The sequence below is a fragment of the Notothenia rossii genome (assembly GCF_949606895.1).
Source record: "Notothenia rossii genome assembly, chromosome: 3".
NCBI lineage: Eukaryota > Metazoa > Chordata > Actinopteri > Perciformes > Nototheniidae > Notothenia > Notothenia rossii.
Genome location: NC_136901.1, coordinates 82734014 through 82748703, shown reverse-complemented (window position 1 = coordinate 82748703; position 14690 = coordinate 82734014). Strand labels below are relative to the sequence as shown.

The following is a 14690-nucleotide window of genomic DNA, read 5'->3' as shown; positions in this document are numbered from 1 at the left end:
CCTATGAATAAGCACATATCTGTTATATGCGTTGAAAATAGAATCTAGATATGAACAAAGATATTAGAATTTCATGTATTTATTTGAATATAATCCGGTTATTTATATATATTGTGTTAGCTGTTGAGTTAGGTCATGCTAAAAATAACTTTAAATGTAGTATTTATTGTATAGAGGGGCTTAAAAAGTAGAGATTAGAGATCACCAACAATTCAAATGCACAGATCTCTCTGAACTACATACATGTAGAGTTTAATCTTGTCAATAAATCTCAGTTTTATAATGTAAACTCATGACATTTACCCAGGTGTACTGAGTCTGTTTTCCTCTTACAGGACTGCGCACTCTGTGCTTTGCGGTGGCAGACGTCAGTGAGTCGTCCTATCAGCAGTGGCTGGAGATCTTACACCGAGCCGGCACCTCCCTGCAGAACAGAGCCCTGAAGCTGGAGGAGAGCTACGAGCTGATAGAGAAGGTTTGTGTGGTGTCAGTTCCTGAGGCCATGGCTTCCTGCTAATCCCGGCATCCTGCTTTTTTTGAGGGGTGATTTTTCTTGTTCTGGTTTGCATACAAAACACATTTTTGATTGGCTTCAGTTCATCTTAAGAAAGATACGACTAGCTATTGGGGTCAGTGCGATCACACGTGGAATAGTGGAAGAAAACGTTTTAAAAGATCGGGTTCACCAGCAGGTGGAATTTGTTTTCTGTGAGGTGGGTCTTTGTGGAAGCGTTGGTCAACACAGGAAGCCACAGTCGTTAATCAACCACTTGGCACGTTCCTCATGACTGCTCCTGCCTGCCCAAAACAAATGGAGCTAATCAATCATGAAAAAAACATAAAAGCTTTCAGAGAGGAAAATGTAATGTGCATTGCTTAATGTGGCACTGAGGCTGCCAGGGTTTAGGGTTCATGGCCTTCCATATTTAGACATGCATACAGTAACCCCACAAGGGGGCACAATGGAGCTGCAGTGAAATGTAAAAGATAAAACACTTGGCAGTTTAAAGTCATCTGAAGTTGCTCCTTCATCATCTCATACACAAAATGCTCTAATGAGAGTAATGACATGTCAGGACGTGATGAAGTGCATCTTGCTCAGCCTGGATAGGAACTAGTTAGTGATACAAAACATGACTTTTCTTTGTTATTGATTAAACTGAGAGAACTATGCTTTATTATGACCTAATCCTTCAATTAAATATAATCATGAATTATTATAGATGGTTGTCACTAATATAAATTACTATACTATTTCCTACCCTCATATATTATTACAGTATGTGCTTCCTTAGTAAGTACATGTGAAGTAAGACTTTGAAGGAAACGTTTCTCATGAACCTTTCTGATTTCTTCGAGCTTAAATTGATTATTTCTGCACTATAGCTAAGCCAACTTCCAGGAACTGGACACACTCTTTCCGGGAAGACCATCAGACGGCCATCTGATACAAGCTGCTACACTGCAGCCTCAGTTAGCAAAGTTAAACTTATTTTTTTTAAACACGAGAGAGAATCTACCGCCCTTTGGCTATTCACTGATCGTTACGGTCCCACCCTGGTTTTAAGGTTAAAATCCTGATCCAAGTTCTTCATAAGCCACAAAGAGTGCCTTTTTAAAAACAACCACAGGAACAAGAGAACAACTCACATCAAACACGCAAATGAGGTCTCATCAGCTATAGTCGTGTTCTTCCTCAGGCGATGTTTTCCGTGCTCAGTGGTTCAAAAATGATTATAGAGGACAGAGCTACAGATGTACAGGCAGCACGGCTCAGGTCACAACTTAAAGAGCTTCCCCTGCCTTTCCTCTGCTGCTGGCTCCTGTCTCCCCTCCACCCCTGGGTCTCGTCAAATCGTTGGCCCATATGAGCCCACAACCAGCTCCACATAACCACCGAGGTTCCTGGGAAAAACACCAACCGTTTTTTGTGGGTGTTTTTTGTGAGGGAGAAATCGTGTCTGCAGATGAAAACACACACGGTAACGAAAACCCCTTAAGCCCATGGTGGTTTTTCCTGGGTGATAAACAAGAGCAGCTGATGAAGGGGGAAAACATGCCTGAACGAGTGACACAATCCGGGCGCACATGTTTCTCTGACACATGACGATCTAAAGGCCTTTCCTCCGCTTTCACCATGTGCTGGCTTTTTTTTATAGACTTATTTTCTGTTTCTCTACTCATTTCTGCTGTAGAACCTGCAGCTGCTCGGGGCCACCGCCATCGAAGACAAGCTCCAGGATAAAGTGCCAGAAACCATCGAGACTCTGATGAAGGCGGACATCAAGATCTGGATCCTGACTGGGGACAAACAGGAAACGGCTATTAACATTGGTGAGAGTCACACGCACTGCTGTAAAGTTGAGACTCACTAGATGACATGACATGACTTTTAGACACCAGTTTGGGTCAAGAGCCAAGAACAGTAGATGCTACATTTCCCATAATACAACTAAAATGTTTAATACCGGTAATTAGACTCCTGGCTCCGAAATGCCCACTTCTCTCAAACCTCCCATCTGCAGTTGGCAACGCAGGTTTTCTGTTAGAAAAAATAAATCTCAAAGCTAAACGAAAAAGACAAATATAAACGGACTTCCATGTATTAAATTGGTATAGTGCATTTAACACTGTCTGCACACACTTGCTTTCATTAATAAGTCTGCATCATGACATGCACTGCTTGTGTACTTGGTCTCGAACCAAATGGAAAAAACCCCGGCGAACCTGATCCGTGTTGTGATAGATTGCATGCCAGCTTCTTACAGGTAGCCCAGTCAGCCCCCTGTGTCATTCTTCACCCGGCGAGACAAACTACTGACAAGCTGAATGCTTCTCTGTCACACATATCTAGCAAAAGCATCTGTCGCAGAATGCTCGATGATGTATGAGCTTACTGCACCGACATGAAATAAATAACATGCATATGTACACAGGGAGGCAGCTCTCACGTATCTGGCTCCCCCAGAGGGTTTTAGCCCTGCAGATGTTATCAGAAAGGGGAACTCTGGTCCACCAGTTCCAGTTTAGTCTCCTTAATGGTGTTGCCGCTCTTAGATGTGCTTGATTCACATTGAACACAGCCAACATTTGAACACAGAGTCCAGATAAATAGATACGAAAAGTACCTCCGTTGTTGCTCTACCTACCTACCACTGTGGCCTGCCTGAATCAGCCCTTTGTGCCCACCGTGCCCAGATGTGCGGGAGCTATGCAGAAGCACATGCTCGCTGGAAGTATTTTTACAGGACCGCCATTTGACTAAGTTGCTCTGTAAAACCTCAGCTCAATATTGACTTTGTTTTTTACTATTTTCCTCACTGAAAGACGATCCCCATTGCCAGGGTTAATGGTGCACGTTTTGCCACATTTAACTGGTGAATTTGGCCCATCACATTGAGATTATTCTACATTTCAAGGTGGCCCGAACCACCCAAATTTCACTCTTGGCACAGAATATTTGGCACACATGCAGTTGAGTTTAATACTTTTACTAATAAAATGATATTTAAAGAATGCCTGTTTTTTTTAAGGCTGTAAAGACTGTCATGCTTCAGTTTGCCCCTAATCCTGAACTGTCATTAAATAATATACAACTACTCCGGCTCAGTGGCTCCGGGGAAAGAGCCATGTTTGCTCTGAAGCTGCGAGTTGTTTGTTAGCGGGATTTAAATGTACTTAATTCTTAGGAAAGGTCAGAACCAGAATTTGGTGAAAGGAAAGTGCCCGTACTCGGCTTGTCGGGAAACACGATACAATTTTATGAAGGCGTCACAAATAAAAAGCACATAAAGAAATGCTTAAATGATATTACATTTGGCTAGAGGATGCGTCATCCCTGGCAGAAAGACACACCCCTTATTTCCTACACAAATATACCTTCTCACCTATTTCACCAAGAGCATTCCTTTTTTGAGGTTCTTCCTCTCAAAATGAAGATTTCCCTTTGTTACTAAACCTTTTGTCTTTCATTTAATGTCGCCCCATGGCAACTTTTAAGTTCTCTGTGATCGGAGTGTCCCTGTTACACATTCCTCAAGTCCTGTGGGAGCAGTGTTTAGTTCCGCTGAGATGGAGAAAGGCTAGGAATTCAACTTTCTCTGGTGAAATTAAAAAGGGCAGTCAAATGAGCTTAAGGTAAACACATTAAGCGGAAGGGCTGTGGCAGGAACTGACGAGGGGGAAGGCAGTGTTGAGATGGGGAGACATTTTTCCTCACATTGGCACATTTTTGGACGTTTGCCCCTTTGCACTTAAGAAAACAATCTGCCAGAACCTGACCTTGTTTGGTTTTGACTCTTGAGGTGAAACCCTCTCCTTCCCTCGTGCAAGGCCCCCTCGGTGAATACTGTGTGTGTTTTTGTATTTTATGCATAATCTTATCTCAGTTACACTCACAGAAAATGCCACCCATGTGTTCACAAAACATGGGCTTTGTGGTAACTGCCTTAGAGAAACAAAAATCCCCTTCCAGACAGAAGCAAAGTGTTGAAGCCCACAAATATGTGTGTGGTTATGCCACAGATGGCAACCTTTTCATAGCCAAGGGTCTAAACTGAAGGCTTCACTCATGGTTGGAGAAACATTTCTGTTTTCCCCGATCGGAGGCTCCCTCTACCACCTTGCTGGTGACCCAGAGCATCTGTCCCGGGCAAGAGCTGAGGGAGCGCTCCCCAGGGAGCCATGTTGGGTAACTCCGAGTTGTAAATGCCTATTAAAACAGGAAACTGACAAACTCTTGCAAACCAAACTCATTAGTCATGTCCTGAGACACTGGCTTTGAGCTGTAGCATTTTAATTGGAGTCCCTTAAAACGTTTTGCAACGTACTGTTTTGTCCTTTATTTCTTTGATTTAGATCATTTGTCTGTCTGTTTATGTATTCAATCGGTGTGTGTGCAAGGGGTTTTGGCCCCGATCAGTAAAGTTAGCTACCTCAAAGGAGTAATAGAATTTGATGTAGTTATTGATTTCATTTAAAGTACTTCCTGCCTACTTGCATGCTTACTTTCCAGTCCTTTCAACTTTTCTAAACTGGCTTCTTTCCTGTTTTCTTTATTTCTTTATAGGACATTCCTGCAGACTACTGACCAAGAACATGGGCATGCTTGTGGTCAATGAAGACACTCTTGATGTGAGTATTTATTCAATGTATTGCTGACAAAACCAACAACCAAACCAACCAAGCGAAACAAAGCTCACAATTATTTTTCCAAAATGTTTTACTCGGACTTTTGCCTCTTCTTGTCCAAACATCACAAACCGTTTCTCTTGGGTCATGCAATCCATCAACTTCAATGCTAAAAGAATGTAACCTGATTGTCATTTGCCTCATGCCTGCATCTTTCAGCATTTTCAGAACAGCTGACTATAAATAGAAACTCCATACTCTACAGTAGATAAATTATTTAAAGTCATTTCTACTCACTTTTTAAATTTGCAATTGACATCTGTGTTTTCTAATTCAACAACGAAACAACAAAGGTGCATCAGAGGCCAAGACTCGAATCAATACAACTTTACGAGTTATTCATATTTTGACATATTTTAATCAGTTTTTTTTATTTAATTGATATAACTTATTTACAATGTAGCACCTATTATATGACTACTGTATTTTTAGTAGTTTGGACGTTGTGACCTTTAAGGCCCTGACACACCTACCCAATTTTGGGAGTCAGAGGCAGTCAGGTATTCGCGGCGCCCTACTCCGGTTGGTGTGTCCCGCACCGTCGTTGCTTTACGGCATATTTTCACACCTCCCGCGGCTGATTCAACATGTTGAATCGGCCAAAGAAATCACTCTGATTGGCTGTTGCCTCTTTTTAATGACGAATACACACTACCGCTGCCTGCTGGTAAGGACAGTTATTGCCACTCGTCGACTGAAGTCTTTGACGTGTGTTCGTAGGCGGGCGGCATAGCCGACGCAGGCGACGTAAAAGTCGGGACGCCTTCGGTACGCGTTCTTTAGTCTCAGGTTGGTGTGTAGCGGCCTTTAGCGTTAAATTATGACGTCAGAAGGATGTGCTTCAGGGTAACAATCCCCTGATCTCATCGCCCACTCCCTGTGAAAAAGCTGTCTCAAACCCTGAAGGGACGAGTCCACAGGGAACCTTCCACCCTCACAGCCAACACACATCCCAAAACTGCTTTTACCATATTTAAGACCCCCAGCAGAGAAGTCTGTTGACCCCCCGGCAGGAGAGCCTTGTCTGTTGTTTCTGAGATTGAAAAGGACAAGTCTCTGCACCTCGAGCGGGAGGAAGCTAAGCAGAGGAATCGCAGATGGACGAGAAACTCGACTGGGTTTAGTTTGTCGGGCAAGAGAAGGGGGAATGCTGAGAAGAAGTGGCTGAAGGAGGGGAAAGCAGCAGGGGGCGTTTTGGGAGGGGCGGGGGGGGGGCGATGACGGACGGCCTTCACTCACGTCAGCCAGTCGTTAAGCGTGATAAATGAAGTTTAGGTAGAAATCTGGGCTCGGTGCATTCATGAGGCATGCGGACCGGCGCTTTGAAATGTCAGCTCTCATTCTCCTGTGGTTGAACAGATGCTTACACAAGGCAGTTTGTTAGAAAGCTCTCCTCCAGCCCTGAGGAGCCACAGAGGAGCAGGAAGCAGGGCTGCAATTCTCTGTGCTCTTGTGCTGTGAGAGAGAGTCATTGCAGCATGTCTTCCCTCTTCGTTGTGTTTATAAATGCTTATCAAAGGCTGGACAAAGTTTAAGTCATGTGCTGTAATAAATCTCACTAGAAAATGCAATTCCCAGAGTGAAACTCAGTCTCAAAGGTACGGTTATATCATTTCGAATAGCTCTGTCTTCCAGTCAGCCTCTTTAATAGTGTGGAGAGCTAACAGCGCTTGTTGAGTGTTTATCTATTAATCTTTATGAAACACAGTCACACATTATTTACATCTTCGTATGTTTTTGTATGTGTTTAACTTGTATACAAATAATGAAAACAAGCTGCTTGGGAATTTTGGTTTGGAAAATGATGATTTACAGCCTAAACACTCACTTACTGTGGTGAGCTGTAATTCAGCAAAGTAACAAACAAGTACATTTGTAACTGAGGTCGAAGGGCTCTTTTGTGGGTGGCTTTAGAAGTCTAATAAAGATGAGGACATTACATCCATACAAATGCCCAGATTCCACATCGTGAGTGTCACGTCCTGTAGGCTAAATCACAAGTGTCTATGTCAACAATAGAGCTCAGTCTTAATGGGAAGCTCTTGTGGATTTCTGAATGGACAGCACATACCCAATCTAAAGCCAAACACTAGCTAGTCACATCGGCAAAACTGCTCATTATAACCATAACAAAGAGGCTTTAGGAGGAGACATGTAGCAATAGTGCTAACATTCCTCGGTGGAAATTAGGGACTAAATGGCCATCCTACTTGAGGAAATGGTAAACTTTGCTTATCGCATGTGATTAATAGTATGTGCTCTGAGCAAAGTGTGATCTTCCTCCTACATATGGTATACACACACACACACACACACACACACACACACACACACACACACACACACACACACACACATACACACATACACACATACACACACACACACACACACACACACACACACACACACACACACACACACACACACACACACACACACACACACACACACACACACACACACACACAGATGTCTCTTAAAAGCTTCATGTAAAGTTTACATTTGTGGCTTTGCGATGGAATATAGATATCAGAGCTTGAATTGTACACACACACACACACACACACACACACACACACACACACACACACACACACACACACACACACACACACACACACACACACACACACACACACACACACACACACACACACACACGCGCACACTGCTCTCCGTCCCTTGCTGTTTTACAGACCCCAACAGGGCTGGTTAAGTCCTCGCAGCTGCTTTCTGCTTGTATCCTCTTGCTCAGTTTCTCTCCTCTGTTAATCCATCATCTCTTTCTGTGCGTGTCTCTCACTCTGCTTCTCTCGCTTTGTGTAACGTAAAGCCCGTCTCCAAATATTTCCTTTAAGCTGGGGTTTCAGAGTTTTGTTATGCCAAGCCAATGTTGCCTGGTCCCTGTGGTACAATCGGACTGCTCTGACATATCTGACCTCAGCACCAAGCCGGACCCCCCTCCTCCTTCAGTAATGCTAATGGCCGACATTAATGATTACAGCTGTTTGAGCGTCTGCATGTCATATTAGGTTTGATATCCTGCATTGTATCATTGTTTGCTTCTGCCAATTTTGAGTCATGTAACTGTGTACACCTGTAAACCATTACAGATATCATTCCACTGCAAGAAGGGGCCTCTGTTATATTTCTGTACTTATGAAGCCAGGTTATTTCTGAAGATATTTTTTTTACTTCTTTTGTCAAAATAAACGTATTAAATTAAAACATTTCATGCATAGAGCTGCAGCGATTATTCAAATAATCGATAAGTCAATCTACAGAAAAATAAACTCCAACTATTTTGGATTTTGTCTTAATTGTTAAAGTACATTTTTATTTAAAGGAATGATTTTCTCCAGCTGCTCAAATATGAAGATTTCCTGTTTTTCTTAGTTATATTTATTATCAAACTGAAAATCGTAATATTTTGCTCCGACAAAACAAGACATTTACGTTCATCACCTTGGAGCTGAGATTGCATATTTCCTTACCTTCTGACATTTTAATGACCAAGCAATAATCAGGAAAATAATCTTCAGGTTATTCGAAAAACACTTGTCCCTCAGAAAATGGTTTCACACAGAAATAGTTTTTTCGTGATGGCTTCACCATCTGTGGTGAAAATGATTGAATGATGAATACAATGATGATCTCACCCTTGCATCCACCCACTCCACATGCCTCCATCCAACAGGACAGTAAATGGTCTTGTCAGTTTAATATTTACGGCTTTTCACCATCACTCATCATCATAGCTGTATATACTGTATAAGCAAACCTGATCCATTCTCAGAACTCGTCTGTGTTATCACCTCATGGAGAAGGTCTGAGCATGGGAAACATAATAAATATCAAACATTTCCAGAGCAGCTGTTCCGCAGCAGTTTGGGATTAGCAAGAAATATATTGAACTCTAATGTGTGAGAGAACGAGGTGAATATTTCCTGTTGTTCGATGAAGGCCACTAGTAACTGAGGTGAAACAAGCACTGGAGGAACTTAGGGGAATGCATTTGTTGCATGTCCCACTACAGCAGATCAAAGCTTCTACAATGTAACAGCAATGCATTTGACTGTGGTTCAGTATCAATCATTCTCATTCTCTAGGCTTCTCATATCTTGGATTAACAGTCATCATGTGTCAATCAAAAACAAGAAAATACAACTTACTAACAAAAACATTCAATGGTTTTACAAGTTTATTTGACATGTTCTTATACTCCATAAATCATCTCAATTTCAACACATATTATGAATCTGTTATGCAGCCTTGATGCCAGACCAATATCATAACAATTGTATAATATTTGAATATATCTCTTCTTGCAAGTCTAACACAGAAGGCTTTAAATAATGATGACTTATTATTACACTAATTAAACTTATATTCATGACTTGTTTTCCATTACTCAGAGAACGAGGGAAACGCTGAGCCACCACTGTGGAGTCCTGGGAGATGCCCTCTACAAGGAGAACGACTTTGCTCTCATTATTGATGGGACGACTCTGAAATACGCGCTCACATTCGGAGTGCGACAGTACTTCCTGGACCTCGCCCTGTCCTGTAAAGCTGTCATTTGCTGCAGGTAAGATTTATTCTTTAAACAATTAAATGAACAATAAACTCTTCTGACCAAAATGAAAAACGATGTTCCTGCTACAAAGACTTTATGTACCCAATCTGTTTCTGCAACTTAAATAAACTACACAAAATGTGTGTTCAAGTATCACACTGTACTGCACACTACTCACAAGGAGAAGTCATTGCCAAGTGTCCACTTTCAAGCAGCACATCAAAAAACATATGTATGTAGAGATTGAACATTCTTAAATGTTCCACTTTACGATGTCATCAAATGTTCAGACCGATAGCCCCAGACCCACAGATTTTATTATAGTATTAAATGAAGACAACTGCTCACAAATAAGAAGCAGAAAGTAAGTCTTTATTTTTTGGCTTTTTTTTGCTTAAAATGAATTAAATTCAGATGAAAGTTGAGTGGTTAAACTGTAAAGTATTATGGATTTCCCACAAAGGTCGATTGGCCAGTGAGTATTTTATGGCAGCAGTTTAAAAAGTGTGTGGTTATAAATTGAAATGGCAACTTTCAACTTTATGCAGGTACACTGCTGAACTGCCCAGGCCACATAAATAATAGGAAGTACTTAAGTACTTAAGCAACCATGACGGCGTCTGAGGCCAGAAATCAGCACCAAGTTTTCAGAACAACAGCAAACCTTATGACTCGGTACATTGCATCAACATTCTTATTGACTTCCCCCCCCCCCCCAACCCTACCTGCCTTTGCCTTGTGCACACTCTGTGGGCACCAAGACACACCACGGGATGAATGAAGCCTCTTAAACCACGGAAAAGATAAATATTAACAATTTCACAGCTTAAGACAGACATGCAGTTTACGACATCATCTCTGGAGAATACCCCTGAACCTCTGGTGCTCTGAGAGGAAGCTGTATGGAAGAATACAGACTTTGCAGTCAGTGAGGACTCAAAGTCAAGGTTGAAGCCTCATAAATGAAGTTATAAATTATTTCCAAACCATCACCTTATAATTGGCTCTACTTAATGGACCCAGAAGGAAAGGTCTTTCAGGCTCTCTTAGAGGAAGGAGAAACAGCAGCAGATTTATTTATTTTAAATAGTTGTGCACGGTTCCCCAAACTGTCCTTTTTAGGCCACCTTTATTTTTTGTACATTACCTCTTAAAAAATATTCATCTTCTTTGGAGTTGTATGGTTTTATTGTACTATGACACTACAATGTAGTCGTTTTTTTACACAGAGGACTTTATCCAAAAATTAAAAAATAACTGATCCCTGAGTGTAATATGTTAAAAAATAAATACAGGGCTAAACTCAAGAAACAGTTCATTTATTTTAATGTTGGCTATAAGAGGGATAGAAAAACAGGCTTCTCATCGCTACCCAGGCATCTGCTCGTTTGTAATGATCAAATAAATATTACGCACAAAAAGCTTATTCTTAAAGTGTTCACACAGTTAGACATGACTGTCTGCACACCTCGGCCGACAATTATACAACGTTTTTTCAAACACCTATCTCAAGAATGCCATCTGAACATTTTTCAAAATACCCATTGTTTAAAAATGTGTTGAATACTGTTCTTTTTTTTTTACAGAGTATCTCCTCTTCAGAAGTCCGAGGTGGTGGAGATGGTAAAGAAACAGGTGAAGGTGATCACGCTGGCCATCGGTGACGGTGCTAACGACGTTGGAATGATTCAGACGGCTCATGTCGGCGTAGGAATCTCGGGCAACGAGGGTCTGCAAGCCGCAAACTCCTCCGACTACTCTATTGCCCAGGTGAGTTTAGTGAGAAAACACATAAATATGAACTGTCGTTTCCTCATTTGTATCGGGAGATGGAATATATATGCATTTCAAATGGGAACATAACAAGTTATTGTTTAGATTTAAAATGAAAAACATATGTGACAGCTTTGTGTAACTGACTACCAACAGGATGGCTTCAGGCGATCAGAGAGGGTCAGAGATAAACATGCCACTCAATGTCTCATCATTTCTTTGATTACTGCAAAATGTATTCAGACTAGATTAACAGAAGACCATTTTCAATATGTAAATAGCTAAACAGAGCTGGATACACTTGTGAAACTTTTATTTGTAAGTAATTAAGCAGTGCCAGCAAAGCTTCAAGTATGCTTAGTATGCAGCTAAGTATGCTCAGTATGTAGGCAAGTATAAACATCATATAGAAAATAGCAAAAGATAAGATTTCAGATTTTTGCAGTTTTAAAACATGAATTTAAACTTAAGCTGCAGGGGCATGCCCTCAATTTGCAGCAGTACATTGAAACCAGTGCCCATTTATATCTCCCAATACTAAAGATTCTGTCTGTCATTGTCTTCTCAAGTATAACACGTGTAACTGATAGCTTGGTACATTGTTCTGGGTAACAATAGGTCAAATGTCTGCTAGGGCATTAGCTTATAGAGTGAAGAAGTAACACCTGTAAAACAAGCATCTGGTGACACCCAACTCGCAACCCAACCACACAGAAACAGATCCCAGCTAAATGTTGCTCAAATACTTGCTTTTATCCTCATAACCAGTTTGTCTAAAACTCTGCTAAGATATGTGATACCCGTAAGCAACAAGAGCCTGGTTTCTCCACCGCACGCCACTCTGTACATCATGTTTCTATTATAGCACGAGACTATGGCATACCAAATGTTGGCTAAAACACAGAACGCTCTCTGTGCTTCAGCACGCAATTACCATTCGAGAGACTCGGGTTTGTCTTAAGTGCCCTCTTCAATGGGAATGACATGTAAAAGTGCATGTCTTCCAAAAATAGGTGGCCTCTTATAATCCATTTAGCTTTTTTACCAGCATGTCATTAAATTACACCTCCAGACATCCAATGGTGTTTTCAATATATTGGTGTAATGATACAATAACTTTAATTTGCAGACTTCAAACTGAAATCAATTCTTTAAAGTTGTATAACATGTTTTTCCATTCCTGTACATGGTTTATATTCATGTTCTTGAGAGTTTCAGAAGAGCTCTATGCTGCTGTAGATTATTAGGCAGATTGTTTTAAAGATGTTTTACTTGAAAGCTTGGAGTTATCTGTTAAAGCAAGTGGAGAGTGAAGAGGCTTTGGGCTGAAGCCCCTCTGCTCTCCATCCGTCAGCAGCGCAGGTTTGTGGTAACTGATGTTTGATCCGACCGCTCGAGGGGTCAGACCAACTGGGGGTCGTCAATGTGCTGCCATTTAACCGGAACATACTGTGGTGTTGCTGAAAGACAAGAAGAACTTCAAATAAACAAAATAGTGTTTTCCCAAAAATGTAATTTGACTCATCTTACCTCCTACTCTGAGACAGAACCTCTCATACTGTGTGATGGAAAGACGATGCAGTGTAGATCGCCTGCTTCCTTCGAGTCATTAGCTGGCAACACGGATGAGACACTTGCCTCGAGGTTCTGCTCCAATGTAATCACACTTATCAGCCAGAAATTGCAGTGAAATGGTAATTTCACCACAGTCCCTAAACGTTGCCATTATTATTAAACCATTTAACTATTATGCTGAGCCCCAGGAGACTAATACCCCCATATGAACTCCATTTTCAGCAACTCAAAGCTTGATCTTCCAATCTTTAACTTGACATTTCTGGAATGTGTTAGTGAGAGTTTTTGGCCACAATGCCTCATCAGTCCTCTCTGCTGCTGGAGGACATAACACTGCTGCTTTCTGATTCACTGTTCCAGCTCTGATCTGTGATTATGAGAAACCATCAGACAGTGTTCTCTACTCAGACTTTTGTTATTCATTTATCTTGTCATTTTCCTCCCACACAGTTCAAATACTTGAAGAACCTGCTGCTCGTCCATGGAGCCTGGAATTACAACCGTGTAGCCAAGTGCATCCTCTACTGCTTCTACAAGAATATTGTCCTCTACATCATTGAGGTAAGTCTCGCACAGCAGCTCCAAAGGCTCTGAATGCAAAGCATTGAGATGTTTCCCCTTGACATGATTAGGTGTAAAGGCAAAGGTTTCTTGTTAGAGTTTCCATGTTTGTATTTCTGCTGACTGGCCCTTCACACTACCTGCCAGTTGGTGCAGATCCTGGGCCAATAGTTTGACTTTTGAATCACAAGACAGAATATACCCAAAGACGCACACTCACACTAATGAAGGGGAAAAACTAAACCTACGTAACTGGAAGTCTGCCTTTCCCAAAACCTTGCCAGTTATTGGATCCTTGGAATATTAATCCACCAAATTCACCTGCATAATCATGGAGCCATGCTAGCAGTGCTACCCCCGTCCATTGCTGCCCTCGGATTACATTATTAGTAGGATATTATTTTGTACTGTGTTGAATGGACATGCTACCAAATAAAATGCAGATGTTTAAATGGAAATCACAGTTTTTTTGACTTTAAATATATGTTAATTTTGCAAACGGTTTAGATTTGATTAGTATTAAATATTAGATGTACTTTATGAATCCCAATTAGATTGTTTCTTTTGTCATAGCAACATGTACACAAGGCATTGCACATGAATTAAACATCAACACTAAATATATACATATCAACAGTGCATATTATATATCTAGAGAGTGTCTCTATCAAATGCACGATATAAATATACTGAATTTAAGTCAGTAAACACTATGATGGGCAAGCCTACTACTAACAAAGAATGGTTTTCCAAGGTTTAGGTAGAACACAAAACCTCAAATATGACAATGATTTCACATTGAACGATGGGATTTCTATAGGGAATGTCATTAACATGATGTTAAGACAATCAATTAAAACATCGTACTGCACTGAGGATCCATGGATGGTACTTCACACGGACAATTATGAGCAGGCAATAAATGTGTCTTCATAGCACCCAGCTCCACTTTGTATATTGTACATCAATGGCCGATGGTTATGGGGGTTCAAACACATGGTGCTCCCAACAT

At 41.1% G+C, this 14690-nt stretch overlaps 1 protein-coding gene across 2 annotated transcripts in view; it reads left to right on the top strand.

The window, feature by feature from the left end:
- Positions 1-14690, top strand: part of atp8a1 (ATPase phospholipid transporting 8A1) — a 107801-nt gene that overhangs the window by 60341 nt on the left and 32770 nt on the right. For both annotated transcript variants that reach the window (XM_079670298.1, XM_079670297.1), the window contains 6 exons: positions 336-475; positions 2196-2334; positions 5069-5133; positions 9609-9781; positions 11356-11539; positions 13568-13678. In XM_079670298.1, coding sequence (XP_079526424.1) covers positions 336-475; positions 2196-2334; positions 5069-5133; positions 9609-9781; positions 11356-11539; positions 13568-13678 — 812 coding nt within the window. The remainder of the gene's footprint in view (positions 1-335; positions 476-2195; positions 2335-5068; positions 5134-9608; positions 9782-11355; positions 11540-13567; positions 13679-14690) is intronic.